Genomic DNA, 25813 nt, shown 5'->3' on the forward strand with positions numbered 1-25813 from the left:
GGGGTGTTGTGCTCAATTATTGGCCTAATGAGGGAGGAATACATAATAACCTCCTTTTGTCTGGATGCAATCCCTTTACTTATGAGATGAACCAAGCAAAAGGCTTTTCTGACCACTGCCACTACATGATGGTCAAATATGAGAATGCTGTCAACCTGAGTACCCAGGTCTCTTACCACAGGTTGTGTGGTTAGGGGGTTGCCACGTTTTTGCTGAATGGTAAAAGGGAAAGGGAAAAGTAAGGAAGGAGAAAAGATCTACCAAAAATGTTAGATAAGACAACCTGAGGTAATGGGGCAAGTACCAATGACTTTCCCATATCCAGGCCTTTGGTGACAGTCTCAAAGAAGTCAACCAGGTTCACCAGGCAAGATCTGCCCTTGACGAATCCAAACCAGGTGGGGTCAAGTGTTTGGAGATTTCTTATGTCCTTGTTTATGAGATGCATAATAATAAGCTCCATGGCTTTACAGATCACACTTGTCAAGCTAATGGGGCGATAGTTTTCAGGGTTAGTAGAGGCACTACCTTTGTGCAAAGGGAAGATAATGGCAGTTCTCCACTCTACTGCAATGAAGCCTGTACTTAGGCTGTGGTTGAACAGGGTGCTCAATGGCAAAGCTAGTTCTTGCTGGAGATGGTGCGGAATACAGCCTGGGATACTATCAGGTTCCGTAGAAGCTGTGTTCTTTGCCTTGGATAGGGCCTTTAACACTTGATCTACAGAGATGTGAGGTGCGGGACAAGTATCAAGGATGTCAAATGGGCCCTATCCAAGGCAAAGAACACAGCTTCCATGGATAGGGCCTTTAACAGTCTACAGAGATGTGAGGTGCGGGACAAGTATCAGGGATGTCAAATGGGTGTTTGGGGGGCAGGAGCGTGAAGTTTGTGCTGAACCTATCTGCTAACAGGTTGGTTAAGTCAACAGGATCAGTGTAAGTGATATTGTTAAGTACTAATCTGGAACAAACCTAGGCTTTGCTATGGAGGTTCCTGATGTAACTGAACAAGGCTTTGTGGTTTCCCTTTGTTTCAGAGGCTAGTTTAGATTCATAATTGGCTTTGGAGGTTTTCACTAGTGATCTAACTGGCTTGTTGAAGCTAAGGAGGGAGTTTTTCCAATTTTGAACGTGTTTCTTTTTATGTTTCTCATCTAACCTTCCTCTCCTCTGCTTGACTGAATATTGCTGGTCGCTGTCTGCATTTTGTTAACAAAAACTATACTGCATTTTTTTATTTGCTTCATTGAATATTGCTGGTCTCTTTCTGCAATCTTTTAACAAAACTGTACTGCATTTTTTTATTTGCTTCATTGAATATTGCTGGACTCTGTCTGCATTTTGTTCTCAGGGTTGACTTTCAGTATGCCAATGCAGTATACAAGCACCTGTACAACTGCATGGACTCAGCCATACCCAAAAGAACTAAAACCTGTTCCTCAGGGAAACACAAACTTACCTGGTGGGCATCCTCTATCAACAGGCTTTACAACAAAAGGAAATGAAAGGTTAATAACGACAGGCAAGGATAGTGGACTAGTTACACCTTGGTTTACAAAGTCCATTAAACATATGGCAGAAAAAAAATGTAGGTTCTGTAAAAAAGAACTGGAAACAGTCACACATCTTGTTGCTGAGTGTGATACACTCATGGCAGAGGGCCTATTCACTGAAAAGCACAATAACGTGCAAAGACTGTTACACTGGGGATTGTGCAAATACTCCAATGCAGAAGTAGTCAGGAAGCATTTGAAACATGAACCACATAGCATTATAGAGAATGATGAAGTGTATGTCACATGGGATTACCCATTACCACCAGTTCAAAAAATAGATTCTAGAAAATTAGATATAGCAGTCCATGAAAAAAGACAAAAGTATCACTGATCATTGAAATTGCTACACCTAGCAATTACAGTGTCTCATGTAGAGAGAGGAAAACTAAGTCATAAAATATCAGGATTTGTAGGCAGAAATTACACTAATGTGGAAGAAAGATACAAAAGACAGTTCTAGTATAAGTAGGAGCAATGGGTCTAATAAAAAAAATCTATACTCACATTTAGCTACGTTACCTATACGTTTAGCTCCATATGAATTGCAGGAGTCAGTCCTGAGCACATTGTGGGTGTTGCAAAAATACATTTGGTTAACATCAAAGATTGAAACAATACTAATTTCATGAACTTTAATTATACCCTGAATTAGGAATGGGGTCCATTCCTATCATGGTATTAGAAACCCAAAACATTTGGAGAAATTAAACTGAAGAACAGATCTTATAAGGAAATAATCCCAGATGGTGAGAAGAAGCAGAGTCAAACCCCTCTAAAACTATGCCTCCAAAAATGAAAAGTTCTAGGAAAACTGAACCAAGGAGCCCAGGAAACCAGAAAAATGACAACCAAAGGACTAGGCCAAAAAACAGTACCATATTCTGAAACAAAGTAGCCTGAGGTTTGTAACATATTTCTTCAAGACACAGGAAATCTGGAACCATCCAAGTGATTATCAAAGGGCAACAGCCAATGGCGACATAACAGCATGACAGCCATGGAGTCACAGCCTCAGATCTACTGGGGGGGGGGGGGGGGTAAAGGATAAATCTGGGAAAAGACTAATGAGCTAATTGAGTAAATAACTGAGAAGCAAAGAAAACAAAAACGTTAGCCAAAGCTCAATTGCAATGAAATGCACTTGTAGTGTTACCAGCTGGAGTAAAACTCTTCAGTTCCAGGACATACACAAAATAAGTTATCACCTAAAAAGTCCTCCAGAAGATCCTAGTTGAACAAAAAACTGTGTCAAATGGACATGGACAAATCCAATGGTAAACTGGGAAAGAAGTGAAGCAGATCCCAAATTAACTTGTTTGCTTAGAAACAGAAGCAAAGATTAAGGAAATTTCCCTGTATCTGGGGGAAATGGGGAAACTCAACTGCACAAAGGGAGAAGCTAGGAATTTCCCTTCGCAGTCTGCATAAAGAGAAACCAGGAGACCCCAAGTAATGTCAAGTAAAAAGAGTTCCACTAACAGGGTAACACGAGAATTACAGAGGAATTAGACATACCACAGCACTAGTGCCTGAAGTAATCTTAAAGAAAGAATATTAACTGAGTTAAGGAAAAAGTCCGTTACTAAAGAGAAAAAAAAGGCTGAAGGTAAGAAGGCTGTGTATTACCTCAAGCAATACAACTTTTTTCCTTGTAAACTGAAAAGATAACTGATTTTAAGAAAATACACACAAGGCTGGGTTATGAACAATGACAGGAGACCACAGGAAAATCAGATGCTCTGACCCCGACAAAGACACACAAGACATAATCCTATTTATGAAAGAATCAAATTAGTAACCTAAGGTAGCCAAAGTCCTTACAAGCTTGAGGCTTACAGTGACAATGAGTCCAACGGAGTAGAAAGAGACAAGATCCTGGGACTACAGAAATTGAAGCAGTAACATGCCCTCGAAGGGTGATGCAGAAGCACACCAGAGTCAGGAGGGTTAAATGACTGTCTTACCCATAAGCAAGGAACTTTCCAACTAAATGAAGTACACACAGAGGAGAAAACTGAGGCACTCTAGATAAATCCTAACAGAACTCCACCCACAGCTATGTTGTTATACCATGGAGAAAGCACATGAGTAACTGTATCCAAAAATTTAAATCTCACAAGTTGTCAGTCAAAAATTTTAAACAAGAAAACACAGAAGTAAAACGCAATGAAAGATAGGTGTGAAGTGACTCAGGATATGAAGAAATGAAAACTTACAAATCCAGGAAGAAGCATGGAAAAATACCAAAAAATAATCCACAAAACAAATTGTAGCCTAGGAGACACAGTAACTACTACTGCACAGATTGGCAGCAAAAGAGACCTGGAGGGGGGGGGGGGTGTTCTCCTGTGCAAAGGACTGTGGATAAGGAATATGAAGTCCTGGAAAAGTTTTAGGTACCAAGCTGCCTGTGTCCTGTCAGCCCAAAAAACAGGATGATGCAGATCCTTTGAAAGGAACTCTGTTTTGCAACCCCTGTTTTCAACAATTTCTTCGAATACTAGTCTGAGGATCTTGCATGCTGCCCATTTTTTTTTTTTTAATCAAAGCACTTCTCCACTGCCAACAATGTTCAACAAACTGTCAGGGCAGGCAGCCGAGGAAGGTGCTGGCCTGTGACAAGACCATCTGTCTAGAACTCTGATACCATATGACTACAAAATCAGTCCTACATCTGGGACTTTTTCTGCTGTTATTCTATACATTAGCATGTGTTAGTGTCAGTTTCGGGTTGAGATAAGTTTGCATCTGAAACCAGTCTAGCTAGCCACTTTGGGAAAGAAGGGGCTACTGCTCCTACTGTTTCTAGCTTGGATACATAGCAGTACTAGCTTTTTATTGGCCTAAGTGCTCCTGTTGTCTGTTTTATATCTGCTGTATTAGTAGATGCTCTATTCTCCTAGGCTGCTACAGGACCAACCTAAGATTGAGTTTGCCCCACCCCAAAACTGCTTTCATTGCTAACTCTAACAACATGACACCACAAGTCTCAAATGAAAGGAGAAGAAGTGACCTCTATGCCTCAGCTGTCCAAGAATCAAGAGTAAATGATACAGGAGGAGGTAGGTAGGAGGCATGGCTTAACCATACGGAAATAGATAACATGGACCTAGTGTTATGCTGAGTACATAACTTTCATATCCGATGTTGTCTTTTCTGTCTGGGTTAAACCTGTGAGACAATATCTCCAGCCATGTTACATCCTAGGTAGGTCCTTTGAGAGCACATTCCGCAATACGGTAGGAACCAGAGAAGGCTCCAGACCTCAACTGAATATCCAACTTGTAGTGTGACAGAACGGTATGTGGACCCACCCAAGAAGCAGCAGCAGAAATGTCATTCATAGCTGCTCTCAAGAGAGAAGATGTACAGGCAAAACCTTTCCTTCAAACTGTATCCCAAAGAAATGTAGATTAGACATTGGCTTTCCCAACCAACCTTTTAAAATGAGACAAACAATTTCTGAAGGACTTGGTTCTACCCAAATAAAATCTCAACTGCCTCTGAACTTTGAGATAATGAAGCAAATATTCTCCTTTGTTTGAAAATTCAGGAAAAACACACTGTTAAGTGAATGGCCTGATTTAAGCTGTTCTCTTTTGTCACCTTAGGCAGAAAAGCAGGGTCTTTTCTGACAGATGTTTTGTCCTTATGAAAGGCCAAATGTGGAGGTACCTAGTGTAAGGCCTGCAGCTCTGACACATTCCTGACAAAAGTAATAGCCATCAGGAAAATAGTCTTCCAAGACAATAACGTCATGAAAACCTTTGATGATGGCTCAAAAGGAGGTCCAGCAAGTATGTGAAGCATAGAAGGCAAATTCCACAGAGGGACAGAGTCCCAGACAAGAGGTCACAATAAAAAGATTCCACTGAGAAAAGCCTTTGAAACCTTTAATGCCGCCACTGGTGTATTATCTCTGCCCGCCTTTGGCCTACCTTACTCATATTCTCAAACTTTCATTGTTTGTTTTTCTTATCCATTGTACCCATAATATTGTTTTCCTCTGTAATATTGTTAATTTGTCTCTATTCGTATGTATTTGTATGTCTGTTTGGGGCTTTTCCCCTCGGGTCTCCACTGAAAAAGGGTAATTCTTACCCAGCTGGACCAACCCGGTTAACAAATGCAAATAAATAAATAAATAAATAAATAAGTCAGCAAGAAAATCAAGGATAGCCTCCAAACGTGCCAAAAGGGGTCTCAATCTTTAGAAGAAGCCCAGAAAGTGAAGCACTTCCTCTTACTAGCATAGATTTTGCAACTAGATAACTTCTCAGAGGACGACAAAGTATGGGCCACTCTTGTCTGAAAGTTTGGGATCTCTGGCCATTAGGGTATTTGGAGAAACTATGTGGTTAATCGGAGTGTCTGAAGGACGGGTGGGTCCAAACCCACTGGATGAGAAATCAGTTCTGGAATGGGATCTAGGACCTAAGAGGCCACAGAAAAAGAAAGCACACCAGATGGGGCCACAAGGAAGCAATGAGGATCACAGTCACTTCGCAATGGGCACTCTTCTGGCAGAAATTTATTATCAAGGGAGTCAGGGGATACACACACAGGAGAACCGGTGGTCAAGCATACAGAAGAGTATCCTTGTGGGCGGAACTAAGGTGTAATAACTGCTGCACTAGGTGTTGGATGGAGAAGCAAACAGATCTCAACATGGAGTGCCCCAGCGCCAAAAAAATCCAAACAGTATCTCTGGAATTAAGGAACTGCTTGCGAGGGTGAAGAATGTTTCAGCTCAGACTACCTGCTAAAATGTTGAACTGCCCTGGGATGAGTGTTGCTACCAGAAACTGGTGAAGCAAAAATCACACATTGCCAAACCCTCATGGCTTCCTGAGGAAGAGGATAAGATCAAGATCCTCCCAGTTTGTTCAGATACCAGATAACAGACATATTGTCCATCTTTACTAAGATCACATCCTTGGGGACAAAAGACCTGAAAGGCCAGCAACGTGATGAGAATTGCCCTCATCTCCAAGACACTGATGTGAAGACAGGCCTCAATTGCATATTAGGTCTCTTCCCTTCCCTTCAAAATGCCTCCCTCCCCACCTGAGAAGAGAGGTGTCCATTGTGACTGCCTCTCGTGGGGGAGGAAGAACAAAAGGTCTCCCGAACAACAACACCACAGGAGACTCTAACCAACATGTGATTTGATCTTGACAGACTTCTGTCAATATGTTGGGAAACTCCACTGGGTGAGTCAAGTAAGACTAGTGCATCACTAGTCTCCATTGCAGAATCCTCATGTAGTACCTTGCCAGGAGAACTAAGTAGATTGGTGAAGCCATGTAACCTATGAGTTTGAGAAACAGAGAACCTGGAAGTTTCCTGTAAAACAGTAAGAAGGTGGCCTGAGCGCAAACAGTAGATACTCTGACAGCCAGGAGTTTTGCAGTCTGTTCAACTGGCAGCTTGTAATGAACTTCAACATCTGTAACAGTTGAATGCTGGACTTTTGATAGTTTAAGAAGACTCTGAAGGAAGGGCACAACTGGAGTAAAGAGTCCTTGGCTCTGACCAGAAGCCAAATGTCCAGGTAAGGGAAGACCTAGAAACTCTGCAGCCTGTGGTAGGCTGCCATGACTGCCATGCACTTAATGAACACCTGGGGCACTGATGAAACCAAAGGGCAGCACTCTTAACCGATAATGACTGGCTCCTAGCCACAAGCATAGAAACCTCCTTGAGTGACTCACCATCTTTATATGATGGCAGGCATCCTTGAGATTGATCAAGCACATCCAGTCCTTAAGACAAGCAGAATGGACTGCAAGGGACCATGTGGAACTTGGTCTGTTTCACAAAGTGATTTAAATGTTCTGAAATCCAACATTGGCCTGAGGTCCTTGTTCTTCTTTGGGATCAAAAAGAACCTGGAATAGACCCCAGATCTGTGCTGGTCTGGTGGAATCTCTTGGATGACTTGATTTCCTAAAAGCCTTTGGATTTCGACAGCTACATCCCTTCTCTGCCAGGATGTCATGGGAACATAAAAATAGAATCATGTAGCTTATGGATACAACTCATAGCACCCATGCATCTGATGTGATAGCTCCTAAGCATCCTGGTGTATAGCTAAATGACCCACAACTGCCTTCAAAGCCAGACAGTCAGACAACCCTTAACAGGTGCTGGAAGGGTCTCCTGGAGAAAGCTCTGTGGAAGCTTTGATTCTGTAGTCCGTCCCTGCTGCAAAGGTGGCATCCATTCTAGTAATTTCTCCCCACCGCATGGGGAGTTCTCAGCAGGAGCATCCTGAAAAGACTCCTGAGCTTTTCTATGGAAGATACCTCCCCCTTCTGGTTCATAGAGAAGGTACATTGGAGATAGAGAAACACATTCTGAAGGCAGATAGGATCTTTCCATCCTGCTTGATCCTGGTCAATGCATCTTTTTAACCTTGGGCCCAAAGAATGAGGAGCTATCAAAGGGAACAGTAATAAAGGACACCTTGAAGCAGTCTGCAAAATTAAACAACCTGATTCAAGAGTGGCAAGAAATGACAATACCAGTACCAACAGTTCGAATACCTCTCAACTGTCCAGAGTTTTGCCTCATATTTTTGGTCTTTTCCTCATAAAATCTGTGGTTTTCTGACAAACCACTAATGACTAGTGTCACTATAAAATGACATGCATTTGAGGTTCATAACCTTCAGAAAATGCATTGTAATACAAATCTCATGATTCTAACAACCTTCTAAGTTTATAAGAACTATTTTTAAAATCTGTCCCTATTTTCAACCTTTATCTCCCATTATTTTAGGTTTTATCCAGATTTATTTTTGCTAAGAGGTAGAGAGGTATGCCAGAACATGCCATTGGCTGAATTAGAAAACAAACAAATGGACACATTAGCAACAGACTGCAAGGTAGATCAGAGTCTCATGAGTATTTTGAAACTCTGAAGTATTTTGTATCTTAACTACTCTTGACACTTCAGACACACTATCCTGTTGAATTTTCGTCAAGTGAGCCAGATAGTTTAACACTCTTAAGTGCAAATGTGGCTTATGCACAGGAGTGCTTCTCTAAGTGGTTCAATGTCCTAAACTCTCTATTAGGAAGGTGAAGTGATGAACTCTATTCTAACATATCCTTTTTGGTGGCTGCAGCTACCACAACAGCATCAATGGTAGGACCCTTACTCCAATGTTGACAATCCCTGGAAGGAACTAGGACCTTAACAGGCTTAATGGGAATTGGTTCCACAGTAACGGCCTCAGTGTGTCAGCAGGGGGAACCACCCAGGACATGGATGGGCCTACCTGAAATGGCTCCAGAAACAAAGACTTCTCCAGAGATGGAGCTTCGGTTGTCCAGCCCCCACATTGGCAAAGCAGCTTCATAAGGTCACTAAAAGAAGTGTCATCACAAGGGGAGGTGGTCAGGATCTCCTGTCCTTCCTCAAGGTCAGTATCCTAAGTGAGAGATCCTTCTGGAGAATCCAGGTGCTTCCTCTTGCACCACCTGTTGTCATGACCTTCCCACCCTGGAAATCCGGGGAAAGGGGAAGAATCAGGGGACCCTGGGTGCAGGGTAGTCTGGAGACCAACTGCAGTGGGCTGTCCCAGGGCAGGCTGATGAGAGTCTACAGGTCCAGATGACGAGGAGGGATTCTGGTTGGTGCCGACCACTCCATTTCCAGGCAGCACAGCATCATCTCTGTGATGCCGAAAGCAGAGGCTGAAGCTGGCTACGAAGAGCCTGCATCCCCTAGAATTTGAAGACTCTAAAGACAAGTTAGACTCTGGAGCAGCTCTCATCTGCCCTTTTGCTGAGATCAGAGCTGAAATATTGACAGCTAAATCACCAAGCAGGAGGGACAACTCTAAAACCTGAAGCATCGAATCAGACCCGGAAACCCTGTCCCCAAAGGATCAGATTGAAAGTTCGCTTGGTTCCAAGACTACTAAAGTCAAGAAGGCCAAGACAGGGATGGCAGCATCGGATCTAGTTCCACAGGTAGTAAGGCAATTGTCTTCAAAAACTCCAGACCCAAATGGAGGAAACATCCTTCGGTGCTAAAACCTCAGGTCAAAGAGCCTGGGCCAAAGGGATTAGACCAAACTATATTTGGGCTTGCAGTAAAGACAGCATCAGCTACTCCAACACAGCAGGTCTCTAATTCCTGACTGATCATACTGCCCAAGACAAAGAAGCTACTGAGGGAGGCTTGGAAACCCACCTGGTAGTAGAAGGCTCCAAGGACTGGACCAGAAACAGACAGGACTGGATCTGGAGTGGAGAAAGAAAAGTCTCTCGGGGACTAGATGGGGAGAAAGTTGAATGAACCCTGCCTGAGGGAGCCCTTCTTGACAAGAAACAGCTGGGAAAGCTTAATGTCTGAGAAGGAGCCTTCCCCACAGTCAGCTCCATGAGGAAGAACAGGTTTGATTCATCTGATCCAATGATGGTGCCAAGAGAGGAGGAGGAGCCGAAGATCTTTGCATCTTTGAATCTTCCTGGCTAGATGAAGGGGAAGCCATACGTTTGCAATCCCCCTTAGAAGATTTTGGGGTTCTTAGTCCTCTCCTTTCAACCTCAATCACTCTTTTGTCTGCTAGCCTGAGTGGAAGTGCAAATAGTACCCTTGACAGGCAAAAGACCAGCTTGGCCATCCTCTCATTAACAGCCCTGGACCCAAAGTTGTCACAAATTGCACAGTGGGTCTCCAGGTATGCAGCTCCAAGACAGTACATGCACTGATCATGCGAGTCTTGGGTAGGGAGTTTGTGGCCATACACCACACACTTCTTGAATCAATTATCCATCACAGGTGGCACAGTGGTGCAGCAGTTCACATTGTCAACTCATAGCAAGAGGTTCTCCAGTTCGATTCTCGGATGGGTGCCTTCTGTGCGGAGTCTTCATGCCTTCCCTGCACTTGCATGGGTTTCCTCTGGGTACTCTGGTTTCCTCCCATATTCCAAAATCGTGCATATGGAGTGTTTCTCCCTGGGCCTCCACTGAAAATAGGCTCTGTCCTAGTCGGACTTTCCCAGTCAACAAATGTTAAATAAATAAATAAATAAATAAATAAATAAATAAATAAAGTAAACACTACAGCACACAATAAAAAGAAAGAACCAAACACCCTACATAACTACAATCACACAAACTACACCTACTCAGTAGTCACAACTACAGTAAAATCATTTCAGGCAACAACAAGGTGGGAAAAGCCTGCGAACATTAAGAAAACAGTCCTACCTAACTTTATCTACTAGACAAACTACAAGAACACATTAAAATATTAACAATAAATAAGGATAAAATTGGAAACTCTGTTTTATCGATATGGACAGCAAGATACAAGCAGTGAAAATGTTTTAGCCCTTTTAGTTTTATACACACGTTTGGCATATTTTATCAACCAAATGGGCAGTTGTGGATAGCAATTAATAATGACTTGATGGATTTTATCTGGGAGGGGAAGACGGCAAGACTCAAGTGGGATAATCTGATCTTTCCAATAGGACATGGTGGTTTGGGATTGCTTGATTTGATGGAGTATTTCAGAGCCAGATAGTTAAGGCTCCTTTAAATAGCTCAAGAAGAAAGCTGTCATTCAAAGTGAAAAGGGATGAAACGGGGAGTGGGGGGTAAGGAGAAACTGGGATTTTGGATGCAGATCCTTAAAGATAATAACAATAACCATACAGAATATTATATTCCTAAAATATTCTAAGAACTAAGCCAACATGGGAATGGAGAAAGGAGAGTCTAACAATAGGGATGACTAAAATTAGGGGTATGGAGAATAGGCAACAGGGGGATAGAATTTACTGGAGAGAACTAGCAAATGAACCAAGGTATTGAGAGCAATTAAAGAGGAAAAGGTAATAGAATGGGAAGAGGCCAAGAATTATTTTGAACTTCAGGCTAGAGATTGCCTTCCCTATCAAGGATTGTTATCAAGAATATAGGCAAAGAGAAAGGAATAGGGTGATCCTAAGTGAACTCCAGCACTGGTAGAGTTTTTAGTAGAATCTTGAACAGAAGCTGCTGGTAAAAAAGGGATAATTAGTAGGGCATATAAAATATTGTACAATAACTATAGAAATCAGTCAGAGGAGATTAGAAAGGATTAGAGTGAGTCCGGATAAGAAATTCACAAATAAACAATGGGAGAAGATATGTAAGGCTCCCAAATATGCAACACAGTCTATCAGATTTAGCTTCTTTGTTTGCAAGTGTTTGCATAGGTATCTTTATACCCCAAGCAGACTCTAAAGAATCAGTTAGACTGCAAATGTTGGAGGTGTGATGGGAAGAAAGAGGTAACTGGGAACATATTTTTGGGTGCGTAATGAGTTGGCAGACTTTAAAACTTCCTGCATACCACTCTGTCAGAAATACCAGGTAAGCAAATTGACATAATTAAGGAAATTATTTTGTTGGCCTCTGAAACAGAATAGTAACTGCCTAAACATGGGAAGGCTTTGCTGAGTTTAACTCCGATAGTGCCAAAAAAGGAATTAGTAGAAAAATTTAAAACTAGTAAAACTAAGTGAGATCTTTAGAAAACGGTAGATGCAAATTTACACTGAAAGAAATGACAACTGTGTGAACAATACATGTAGAATAATGTTTTGGAGGAAGAATGGCATTTAAGGGAAGGCAAGAACTGCATGTAATGTTTCACTGACCATTACTGTAGAGAAAAATGTAAGTGATATATAATGTTTGCAACTGAAAAGATGTCACCATAGTTTGTTTTCATTTATACAAATGTATGATTGCCGATGTCATAAGTAATAATTAAATAAAGATGTTTCTTATTAAAAAAAAAAAGGAGGAGGAGAAAATATGGCATCAAGGTACAGAAAAAGGATACACCCCGGCAGAGTTCAAGATCAAGCTGTTATTCTAGAATGTGGCAAACAAGATCTGGGGTGATTCTGTCAGAGCTAGGTATTAAGGGTAGAGGAGGCAGAGTTCGGGAGCTCAAGTTTTTTGGAAATGTCCGTTCTTGGATCCAAGTTGGATCTGATAAACCACAGTTTGAACCTATATGGAAAAGACAACATCAGATCTTTTTTACACACCTGTAAAAATGTACACGTAATTCTACAAAACTGGTCAGAATCCACATACCGTCTATGTTCCCAGACACAACAGCTATATGGGACAAAATACACCACATGATACACGAAATGGAAAAACTGTAATTAAGTCAGCAACACAAACAATCATAATCAATTGTCAAATTCAGACTAAAAGCAACTGAAAGAAAAGGCATTGGCAACTGGGCAATGTATTCTAAACATAAAGGCATTACCAGCTGGCCATGTAGTTGGAGTGAAATAGAAGTGGTGCAGATATTTCACATAACTATGTATTGAACAGTTTAAAGATATATGCTTAGAGGTTTCTTATACAGTTTTACAGTATCTCAAACAAAAGCTAACATTAAATATGCCAGCCTGTATAACTGTGGCAACAGCTTTGTGATAATACAACACAGAAAACAACTAATGATGAACAGTCTGTATTGTGCTTCTCATAACAAAAAATATTTAAGTTTATAGCATAAAAAAAACATATACTCACGACTGCCATCAATAACCGTAGATGTTGTCGGTAAAGAAATCTCCTGATATTCAGGTGAGACTATAGCAACAGGTGGCTGATTTACACGGGGTACTGCAAGAGTAATAGAAATGTGAACTCATTAACAAACTGAATTTTTAAACAAAGATACACTGATTAGCTATAAAAAGAAGTTGCATACTCACCATAATGTTCCATCTGAGTTGTCCATTTTCATTCTTCCTCAACAGCTGGGTTCAGATCTGACTTGGCTGTTTCTATAGCTTGTGGTAACCAAAAAGCTCTCAAGCACCTCCCTTACCCATAATGCATCAACCTCTAACATACCTCAGATTTTGTCTGCTAGATCAGAATAAGTAAGAAATATTATTATAGATTTCTTGTTATAGAAAGCCATTATCTGGAGCTCAAATAAAGGTATAGAGGTGTTCTCATAAACTCTCGTTCTTCTAGAAATCATTTGTTAAATGGTTGGGGGTTGGTGGGAGGGGAGTTGAGGAAGAATGAAAATGGACAGCACATATGGAATGTTATGGTGAGTACAAAACTTCTTTACCTGATGTTGTCAATTTTCATTCATTCCTTAACAGCTGGGACAGAGTCCCCAGCTACCTGAAATCCCAAGTGGACTCTAAGGAAGGATGTTCCTGAGCACAGTTGAGCCAAAAGCTGCTCTTCCCCTTGAGACCAGATCTAGTTTGTAATGAGTAATAAAGTTATGAGGATTAGCTCAAGTTGTAGCTGCACATACGTGGTCCATAGAATGCCTAGATAAAAACACTAATGAAGTTGCCATAGATGTAGCTGAGTGGGCTCTTAAAGGTTTTGATAATGAGACATCCAATTTATTGTAGACAAAAGATATACAGTCAGTAAGACATCTTGCCAAAGTTCCCTTTGTAACTGATTTACCTAATTTGGAATCGCAAAGCAGACAAATACTTAATCAGATTTTCCAACGTCTTTTGTTCTATGCAAGTAAAAACATAACTGCGAACATCTAACAAGTGCAACATGCATTCTCCTTTGTTTTCAAAGTTTGGAAAGAAAACAGGCAGATTTAATGGACTGGTTGACGTTGGATTCTGACACCACCTTAGGAAGGAAAGAAGAGTTGGTACATAATGCTACTCTACACCTTTGAAAAATCAAGTAGAGAGGTTTAGAAGACAATGCTTGAAGTTCAGAAATTCTTCTTGCCGAGGTAACGGCCACTAAAAAGATAGTTTTCCAGGTCAGAAATTTAAGATCAAATTTTGCTGCTGGTTCAAAGGGGGAATGAATTAAGGCCTGCAGTACCAAATTCAAGTCCCATGTTGGAGTAAGGTCTTTATAAGGTGGTCTCAAGAGAAGAGTGCCTCTCAAGAAGGCCTTTCAAAGCTTGGATGAAGCCAGGGAAGAATTTTCAAATCCAATATAGAAGTTAGAGATTGCTCCCAACTGAACTCCAGTGGTTGAAAAGCTAGTTCCTTCTTTGACAATTGCTGCCAAAAATTCATGGAAACTTTGTACAGGGGCTGAAAAAGGGTCAACAGGTTTCTGATGCGCCCAAAAAACAAACCTCTTCCATTTACTTCTGTAAAGTTTCCTCAAAGAAGATTTATGGGAAGATAAAATATGTGATGGTTAGGGAAAGACAGCTGTCAGGTATAGGTTTGAGATATCCAGGTGAACCATGCCTGTTGCGTAAGACAGGAGTTCTGGAATTGGATCCAGAATCCAAAATTGGTAAAGTAGATGAGGCCAAAGAAAGGGGAACCAAATCTGGGGCAATCGTGGAGCAGAGTGTCCCACAGTGATTCCCCCAGTGGGGGGAACAGGGCAAAGAAGCTACTGCACTTGTTTAGGGGAGAAGAAAAATGATTGGAGCAAGGCTGGCCTCATTGATGGAAAATCAGTTCTGCCACTTTTTTGTTGAGGGACAACTTGTGAGGTAGTATAATGGACCTGCTCACCTTGTCTGCTATCACGGTGGACTTCCCTGGTCTGTCAGGGGCTGTCAGAGAAAATCTCTTAACTCTTGGTTTAGTGAGCCACCACTGCTGCATGTTCACTGTTCCCCACTGCCTCTGGGGGAACTATCTCCACATGGATCTTGGAAAGGGCTCTTGAGCTTTTTTGAACATTTTTCATCCTCCTTGCTGATTGCCAGAGAAGGTCCTTTGTGGGGTCAAAAAACATACTCCCCCAGCAGAGAGAGTCTTTCCATCTTTTTCACACATGGAGATTGTGTCCTTTACTTTGGGGCTGAATAAGGAGGTTCAGTTAAAGGAAGCACTGACAAAAGAGGACTTGAAGGGCTCTGCAAAGTCACACAAGGGCATCCAGGCATGCCTCCTAATGGAAATGCCTGAACCTGCTGACCTTGAGGTATACTCAGCCTCATGAGAGATGAGCCTTGTGGATGAATTTGAAATGGATTGTAGGGTCGCCAACTCTGAGGCCACAGAAGCCGGAGTCTCTGCAATGGTAGTCCCTGAAAGAGATTTTAACAGTTATTTTATCAAATCTCTTAGTAATCTAGTGAAATGTGCCAGGTAGTTCAGTGACCTAAGAGCGAAGGTCACTGAAGGATAGACACACTTCCCATACCTGTCCAAAGACCTAGACTCCCTGTTAGGGAGGTGGACAGTGGAACTCTGTTCTACAAGTTCCTTTTTAGTGGTCAGCACCACAACCATATCATCCACAGGTACTTCCATACTCCAAAACTCCCTTCCTGCAGGTTGTGCCAGAATCCGATCTGGTCTATTGGGGGATAGGTCCAACTGAGTTGAACCAGGCTCCTTCCACACCCAGTTAGAGATCAAGTCAATGAGCTCATCAGCGGGCAGAGTTGCCCAGAAGGTACATGGGCCAATCTAAATGCCTCCAGGAATACGGATTCCTCTGGAGAAGGATTGTCAGAGGATGAACCATCCCTTTGTAAAGGATCTCTAGGATGTCTACAAATGAGATCCCGTCGGGTGGTGATCTTGGAGATCCTTTCCCTGCACTGAAATTTGTATCTTCAGTTATAGATTCCTGTGGGGAATCCAATTGCCTCCTTTTACACTTTCTCATCCGAGGTACTTCTTTGGCGGGATGTTCCGAAGAACTATCAGAAGAGATGGTGATACCCTGCTGGGTAGCTTGGAGAGTTTGGGCTGGCTGTCCCTACAGAGCTGAATGTTGAGGTTCAAGGCACAGAGACACATGAGATCCTGAAAGGAAATACAAGGGATGAGAGACTTGACTGTCCTGCCGAATCAGAGAAAACTTTCTCCACAAAAATCAGAACAACCTGGGGAGAAGGAAGTCAACGGAGCTGAGAAGCCATGCCTCTGCCTCATCTGCTCCATCTGCCCTGAAGACATTCCACCAGAGGTGGAGGTCTGAGCTGAGATGTCCAATGCCGAGGCTCCGAGGGGCAGAGATGGCTCCCACAACTTCACAGTCGACTTCAACACCTCGGATCCAGCAGGGACTCAGTGGCTCCAAGAGTCATCTGGCTCCGAACTTGCCAGAGTGCTCAGAGAAATTCTCAGAGCCAAGGATAAAAATATCCTCAGATCCAAACCAGATGGTCTCAGCAAACTCAGATCCAGGGGCTCTGAAAAGGACCGACAGATTAGAGAAAGAGCTGTGTCGGGATACAGCAAACCATGGCTTCCTGACTCGAAGGGGTAGGAGCGAGGAAAACATCCCTCTGTATCTGTGCCAAGAGAGAACTTTCCTCACCCTATCCACATCAGTTTTGGATAGACTCCCAGAAGAATGAGACAAGGCTAAAGATGGAGACTTAGAAAGTCGTCTTTCCATAAACAGGGATGCAACACTAGACAGCATCAGGTCAGTGCTCAGTGAATAACGAGTCCTTGGGAGAACCCTCGGATCCAAAATACTCAGATCTGAAGTCGTCTTTGGAGATTTTGAAACCGGCTTCGAAAAATAAATCTTTGGATCCATCTTGTGCTTCTTTTTGGGAGGTTACGTCAACAATGGAGTAGAAGATCCAGGTGTTCTCGGGGAATTACCAGAAGTCTCCTTAGGTTTAGTTTTGGGAGGTTGAGCACTAGTAATTGCTTCCGAAAAAGCAGAAGGTAACAAACCTTTAAAATTAATTTATTTTTGTGAAGCAATATGGCTTATAGATTAAAGTTTTTACATATGGAGCAGTCTACATTCAAGTGGTCTGGTCCTAGGCAATACATGCAAATTATGTGTGCCTGAAAGGGAAAGCTTATGACCACATTTTTGGCATTTTTTAAACCCCAAAGGACCTTTTTCTAACATCCTTAAAACAGAGAAAAACAGAAAAGGATATTTTTAAATAAAAGCAAGGGAGGAAAAGGTACCAACAACGGCATGCAATACTACACTAAACTGTGTAAAACATTAAATAGAAAAACGAAAAATAGAATATAGAAACTAGAATACCAACATGGGTATGTATAAATAATACACAAAGTGTAAAAATATATATAAAGTTTGAAAAATACTACTATAAGACTAAGAAAAATCAGTTATCTTGAAAATAAACTTGAGAGCTCAGATGACCACATCTATTTTGCGAAAGCAGCAAATAAGATATGACGTATGTTAGGGGTTGGTGCATTATGGGCAAGGGAACAGCTCGAAAGCTTTTTGGTTACCATGAGCTATAGTAACGGCAAAGTCGGATCCAAACCCAACTGTTGAGGAATGAATGAAAATGGACGTTATCAGATCAATTTGCTTCACTGTAACTTTATGTGCTAAGCACAAAAAAAACAGTAAATTACAAAATAATAATAAAAAAAATGAAGTTAACCAAACAAACTACACTTGGTAAACAAACTAAATGTTAAGGCCATGAGCATATCTAAACAATCCTACCTTGGTTTGTGATTTACTGTGGAGTTTACTGGTAAGAGGTTTTATCTGACTTTATATTTTATTTCTTATCACTGTTTTTCACTCTTTGTAGGTAGGAAGGGATAGCTTGTTAACAAGATTTACTTTGATTCATATTTTTTGTTATACCTTTAATTTCACTGCTGATTTTAGACAGGTAAGCTTTAGTCACCCCAATTGGCCTAGACAGCTATAAATTCACACAGACTACAGACAGGAAAATCATGAGCATATGTAAACAATCCTAGCTTGGTTTGTGATTTACTGTGGAGTTGACTGGTAAGAGTTTTACTTGAATTTATATTTTGTTTGTTATCACCGTTTTTCACTGTAGGAAGGGATAGCTTGTTAACCAGATTTAATTTGATTCATATTTTATTATACCTTTAATTTCACTGTTGGCTGTTAGAAAGGGATAGGTTTTAGACAGCTAAGCTCTAACCATCCCTAGGGGCCTAGACAGCTATAAATTCACACAGACTGCAGAGATGAAAATCTAGAGCATATCTAAACAATCCTACCTTGGTTTGTGATTTATTGATCTTTACTGTTAAAAAGAAGTCTGACTGCGAGCGATAGTGAGCAGAAGCTACTGTGCTAGAATAGCATTAATGCCCGTGCTTGAAATATTTGTATGTATGTACAATGGAAAGCACTCACTGAAGCCTTCCCCAAGCAAATGTGGAAATTAATCACTTAAAGGTGTCCAGATGTCAGATGCTAGTAAATACACTATGGAACTCAGCATCCTCACCTTGAAAAGACAAATAGGGAAAAGAACATACCAGGGGATTCATTAAAGGGCCTATTGTGAGCCATAAGATTCAAGATAAAAAGGCCCGGCTCCCACAATGTGGTATTTTCAATTCAGAGACATGTTAGGAGACATGAGAAAAGACCTCATAATCAGCTAATATGCATATTTGTGAATTGCGGTTAACTACCACAACATGCAGATCACTGCTGATCTACATGTCACTGTAGTTAACTGCTGCAGCTACATTGTGTGGGCATAGGCATCCTCCCACTCAGTCGCCAGTGTGTGCACACACACACACACACACACACACACATACAGTCCCTGCACGTTTGTGAGTTGTCTGCCCTTCTCTTATATTTCCTGTCACAGCCCTAGGCTGTCATTGAAAGATGCAGTCCCATGTTGCAAGTCATATTCCTGATATCTAGTAGGTCTCCCCAACTCTTAATCCCTGTATTACTTTAAGTACTGTTAATGCAAAAGAGTTTACAGTACTCGCAGGTGTCTAGTGGTTCCTCCCACCCATCGATCCCACTGTTAATTTAATTGCAGTTAGGACACTAGTGTAGTATACTTGGTGTCTAGTATTTATCCAAATCCCCCACATACCCATACTAATTTAAGTACCGATGGCTGAAAACAGCTGTTTGTCTGTGTTCACTAGTGCAAAACAGCAGGGACAGCTGTGCTGATCCACACATCTAAGTGATTTCATGAATCGCTCAAAACATGGATGCCTTCCTGGAGGTGATTTTGGGAGAGGGAGTACACGGCTAGTTAACATATGCCTCCCCCAAGACTGCCACAACAGCATGCAGCATGACCACAGAGCCAATGCTATAGCTCCATGCTGCACTATTGTTAGGGCTGTCTCTGAATTCAAAAAAGTTACAGTGACATGTAACCTGAACTCCCCCTATAGCACATGTCCACTAAGTTGCATGGATTACTAGGCTTAAGATCATACAGACAAAAACCTGGCAGAGGATTGTAACAGCATGTCAGATATAAAAGACATGGATCAAGCCTCTATGCAGCCACCTCTCCTCCTTCCTTCTTTTCCTACCACTTGCAACAATCCACACCACTTCTAACCCACTTTTTCTGTAAGCTCCCGTATTAGTATATTTGGTGCTATTATCACTAAGGCAGTGGCACTACATTATTATTTTGCCATATCTAACAACTACCAATCTTGAATGAATCTGAGGTTCAAGCTTATTTACTTGTCTTAACCAAAACACTGTAAAAAATGTAAAGGATAAAAGCAGATACACAATTATGCAGCAAAAAAGTTATAGAATAAAAGAAACACTAAAGAGATATAAACAATGCAACACGTAAACAAGCACCATAATCAAGAACATGCAAAATGAAATTAAACAGAATGCTGTGACAAAAATAATTCTGAATATGCCAATATACTGAAATGATAAAATAAAGCTATGCCATCAAGAGGCAAAATTATGAGAATGCCAAATCAAATAGACTGTTTTTTTTTATATAATACTTGAAGCCACTAAGAATTAGAGATGCTCTCAGCCAACCAGGTAGTAGATTCCAAAGGTAAAGATCCTTAAAAACAGAGGAACAAACCTCACAGGTTTCAAGACATACTCGTGGAACCAAAAAAGTTCCCTGGCAGTCTCACAGGATTGAATGGTCGATACCAGCACAAGAGGTCACACACATGGGTTGACCTAAATGTAGGTGTAAAAGAATTAAAGCCTCATAACTGGCATTATCATTTCATCTGTTACCTCCCTATGTACTTCCAGAAGGCAGTTAACCTATTTTGTCACTTTATACCCTTTTACATCTAGGACTGTTTTCCATACATAGGTTCAAAAGTGTTTATAGGCTAATGACCACAAGGGCCTTTTTAAGCCTAGCCATGCATCCCAAATATCTGACCAGTTCTGATACCCTTGAAAAGTGTAAGCAGGGGCTTGGGAGATGAAACATTTACAAGCTATAGCCTGGGGGATGAATCATTTACAGGTTGCCTGTGTCCATTAGAGACATAGGTGCCAAACCAGGGATGAATTTCCTGTTCCTCATCCAATTCTACAGGTTGCCCTTGAATTGGGTTGGGGGGAACTCTGCTTCACATGGATGGGGAGCCTGTTCCAGAAACAGGGTAATCTCTGGGATAAATACTCGTCTCTCCAGCAAGTCTTACTTATATAGGTTCATAGGCTGGTACTAGGGTATAGGGCCTATACAAGCCTAGCCAAACAATTCCCCGGATATTTCTTCCCACAATACTTACCTCCCTGGACCCCTGTCTAGCAGGGCGACTGACGTGATCCCTGGGGTGAATTTCCTATCTCCCATCCAATCGTCAAGGTTCCTTTTGAAGAGGGCCAAGGAGGCGCTTTGCTTGACATGTATGGGAAGTCTATTCCAAAGTATGGGGAGTCTCTGGGTCAGGAACCTATCCCTCCAGCATGTTTTGTTCATTGTGATGACAAGGTTTAGATCCCTGGAGCGTGTGGCTCTGAGGGATTGGGATTGCTTTAAGTGGAGCATGTCCAACAGCTCAGGGTTTGACATGGCCTTGTATGTTAAGCAGAGTTTGCCTCTGAGTAGACAATATGCCACAGAGTATAGCTGGAGTTTTTTTAGACGGTCAGCATGGGGCATCTGCTTTAGGCCTGTGATTCTTTTAGTGAGGTATTTCTGCGGCCTTTCCAGCTGTTGCAGATGTCTTGTGAGGTACATACACACCAATCGGGGTGTTGTACTCTATACTGGGTCTAATGACGGATGAGTACAGTGGGACAATGACCTCCTTTTTTCTGGATGAAAAGCCCTTAGTGATGAGGTGTGCCACATAGAAGGATTTCCTGACTGTTGTGGCGATGTGGTTATCAAAGGTGAAACCACTGTCCACCTGTGTCCCTAAGTCTCTCATAACACTTTCGGTGTTTAGTGTACTGCCACCTATGTGGTAATTCATGGGTACATGGTTTTTGCCAAAGGGGATAAAGTACAGTTTTGTACCTACCATAAATGTAGATGTTCGAAGATCCACATTGCTGCAGTCCTTACACTTGGGTAGTCCGCTGTCCTCGGTCGGCCCGAATATCAAAGTATAAGGCTGACGTCGGTCAAGGCGCATTTGACTGACATCAGGACGTCAGGGTACAAATGCGCATGACCGACGTCATATCCTCAGTCTTTTCTTGCCCCAGATGTCAGAAGACCCTAAAAATAAAGGTCAAAACCAAAAGACAGCAAACAAACAAACAACCATCCTAGCACTAAAAATATGTACAATATATACAATATACACCCTATTGACAACCCAACCCACACAACCGCCTCTAACTACAGAGGGGAAGGAGGGAGGGTAAATTGGACTGCAGCAATGTGGATCTTCGAACATCTACATTTATGGTAGGTACAAAACTGTACTATGTTCTTCATCTCACATTGCTGCAGTCCTTACACTTGGGTAGAATCCCAAAGCAGAGGTAAGGGAGGATGGCCAAACTATAAGGAAGCAGGAGCTGCCAAAATGCCCTGCAAAACAGCAGTGGCAAAACCAGCCCTGGATTTAGAGTAAAGTGGTAGGTGATAATGCCTAGAGAAAGTATGCACTGAACTCCAAGTAGCTGCCTCCAAAATGTCCTTAGTTGCCACCCCCCTCAAAAAAGCTGTCGAAGTGGCAGTAGCCCTAGTGGAATGAGGCCTAATCCCAGCTGGAATCTCCTTGCCATGATGGGAATAACAGAAAGCAATGCAAAACCCAATCCACTTAGAAATAGTTTGTTTTGACACAGGCTTGCCCTGAGAACTCAAAGCAAAAGAAACAAATAACTGCTGAGACTGCCTGAACCCTTTAGTTCTGTCCAAATAATATCGCAACTGCCTGTGTACATCTAAAGTGTGCAAAATCTTTTCCCCTTTATTTTGGGGATTTGCATAAAAAGTAGGCAAATGAATAGTTTGGTTTAAAGCCACACTAGAAACCACTTTAGGCATAAAGGAAGGATTAGTACGTAAAGATACCCTATCCTTATGGAAAATTAAGAAAGGCTCAACCGCCATAAGGGCCTGCAACTCAGAAACCCTTCTTGCAGAGGTAATAGCCAACAAAAAGCAGTCTTCCATGATAAAAACTTTAATTCAGTAGTAGCTGCAGGCTCAAAAGGTTGTAGAGTGAGTTTCTCCAACACAAAATTGAGATCCCAAGCAGGAGTAGGAGCTCTTCGTGGGGGTCTTATATTCTTTGCCCCTCTAAGAAATTGCTTGAACAAAGGATGAGAAAACAATGGTGGGTCACAATCATAGTGAGCGAAATTGCTGCAGCATGAACCTTAATAGAAGAGAAGGACAAACCTTTGTCCAGTAACTCAGTAAGATATTGAAGAGCCACACTTAAATTAGGCTCAGAAACATCAAAATCCTTTGCTGCACTCCAAAATAAAAATCTCTTCCATTTATCTGCGTACACTTTCCTTGTACTAGGCCTTCTAGCTTCCAAAATAACATTCAAAACTTGCTGTGGAAGTGGAGGCCCACTATGGTTCAAAACAGAATATGCCAAGCTGTTAGGTGCAGAGAGTGAAGCTTGACATTGAGCAAATGACTGTCCTCCTGAGACAACAGGTGTGGAATCGAAGGCAAAGGCCATGGAGGCTTCCGTACCAGGCTTCTCAGTAATGGGTACCAATGCTGTCGAGGCCAATCTGGAGCTATCAAAATCATCCTTGGCTTGTCTTGTCTGGCCTTTAGTAGTACCTTTGGGAGGAGAGGCAGAGGCGGAAAGGCATACACATGAAGATTGCTCCAATTGAAAGAAAGAGCATCCACTTTCCAAGCTGTGGGATGAAACCTTTTGTGCAAAACTTTGGCAGCTGGTGGTTTAGTGGAGAAGCGAACAGATCTATGTCTGGAGTTCCCCATGACACTGTCAATTTCTGAAATACATGAGGATCCAATTTCCACTCGTGGGGATCCATAATTTGTCTGCTCAACACATCTGCTAAGGAGTTCTGTGCTCCCGGCAGAAACCTTGCCTGAAGATTTAGCTGTAAACTGAGAGCAGTCTCCCACAAAATCATTGCTTGCCTGCATAGAGGATAAGAATGTGTTCCCTTGCTTGTTGATGTACCACATGACAGTTGTGTTGTCTGTTAGAATCAACACCTGCCCTGGGAGAAGTAAATCCTTGAAAGCTATTAATGCAAACTGGACTGCTAACATCTCTTTCAAGTTGATATGTAGATGTTGTAGTCTGGCAGGCCACTTGTCTTGTATCCACTTTCCATTCAGATGAGCTCCCCAAGCTTTGTCTGAGGCATCTGTCGTTAGAATCTGACTCGCCTCTGGCGGGTCACAGAGAGTCCCTTGTTTAGGTGACATTCCTGAGCCCACCACAACAATTCCTTTTGAATGCAAGGTATTATTTGAATGACAGTGTCCAAATCCTGGCAGTGCTGTGTCCATACATTTTGAGATACCATTGTAGCTTCCTCATATGCAGTTTGGCATTGGGAAGCACCAGAATACAAGATGCCATGAACCCCAAGGCTTGAAGGACTGTCCTTGCAGTCAGCCTGGACTGATGAGACAACTGATGAAAGTAAAGGGAAAGATTCTTTTGTTTGTCCGGGGTCAAAAGGCCATCTGGGATGCTGTATTCAGTCTCACACCCAGAAAGCACATGTCCTGAGAGGGTACTAGACTGGACTTTATTTCGTTCACAGAATACCCCAGGCATCTTAGCACTGCTATCACATAATCCAAATGATGAAGAAGCTCGTCCCTTCCTTGAGCCAGAATCAGGCAATCGTCCAAATAAGGATAGATCTGTATTCCTTTTAACCTGAGGAAAGCTATCACTGGAGCCAGAACTTTCGTGAACACTCTGGGTGCAGTAGATAAGCCAAAGGGCAATGCAGAGAACTGATAATGAGAAGTCCCAGCTCGAAAACGCAGATACTTCCTGCAACTCAGTCTGATAGGAACATGAAGATAAGCCTCCTTGAGATCCAAAGTTACCATCCAATGATCTTTGCCCAGCAGAGGTAAAAGCTGCTGTAACGTCAACATTTTGAACTTGGGAATGTCCAGATAAGTGTTGAGAATAGATAAGTCCAAAATTGGTCTCCACGTGTTCCCTTTCTTTGGTACTAGGAACAGGCGAGAATAAAATCCTAGGCCCACCTCTGGCATAGGAACCGGCTGAATGGCCCCTATTTGGAGTAACAGAGAAATTTGCTTGTGAGCCTCTATTCTTTGTTGAGGAGGAACGTCTGGCATGCCTTTGAAAGGAGGCAAGGTATGGAAATAAAACCTGTAACCGTGGTGTATGATATCCAATACCCATCTGTCTTGGGTAATTAAACTCCAATTTTCTTTGAAAAGTGCCAACCTTCCTCCCAAAGGTGCTGCCAGGCGAGAAGGCTCTGGCAGCTGAAAAGGTAGGTCATTGGGTCTGTTTACGAAAGGACTGACCCCTGCCCTCACCCGAAGACTGTGCAGGAGAACTCCCTGTTCTAGGCCTGAAAGAGCCCTGAGCTCTGCCCCTACCACGTCTAGATCTACCCCTAGACTGGGAATCATAAGAAGGATACGTCCACCCCTTAGTAGGCCAATTTCTACTAAACTTTGGAGGCTGAACCTGCAAAAAATCTTTAACAGTCTGCATAGACTTAGCCTTGTCTTCCATTTTCTTTAAAACTGCCTCAACAGGAGAACCAAACAACACATCAGATTGTAAAGGAGCATCTAAAATCCTTGTTTTAACATGGTCAGATAAATTCTGATCCCTCAGCCAGGCGTGCCTGCGAAGAACTGACCCAGTGGCAGCCACCCTAGACGAGGCCTGTACAGCATCAAAACCACATTGCAAAGAATGCTTACCCACCTGTTCAGAAACATGTACTAAATCTTGTAACTCTTTACAATCAATACCTTCCGCCAGAGCATCAACCTTAGACTTCAATTGTGAAAGGAGATAGTTTTGGTATTTCAACATGTGGAACTGGCAATTCAAAGCCCTCATAGCTAGAGTGGAAGAAGTATAAACTTTCT

General features: G+C 42.1%; 1 protein-coding gene across 2 annotated transcripts in view; it reads right to left on the minus strand.

Moving 5' to 3' along the window:
* Positions 1–25813, minus strand: part of KIAA0319L (KIAA0319 like) — a 1767873-nt gene that overhangs the window by 924127 nt on the left and 817933 nt on the right. For both annotated transcript variants that reach the window (XM_044059462.1, XM_044059468.1), the window contains exon 8: positions 13132–13224. In XM_044059462.1, the coding sequence (XP_043915397.1) occupies positions 13132–13224 (93 nt within the window). The remainder of the gene's footprint in view (positions 1–13131; positions 13225–25813) is intronic.

The sequence above is a fragment of the Protopterus annectens genome, chromosome 1.part2 (genome assembly GCF_019279795.1).
Source record: "Protopterus annectens isolate FY-2018-M chromosome 1.part2, PAN1.0, whole genome shotgun sequence".
Lineage (NCBI taxonomy): Eukaryota > Metazoa > Chordata > Ceratodontiformes > Protopteridae > Protopterus > Protopterus annectens.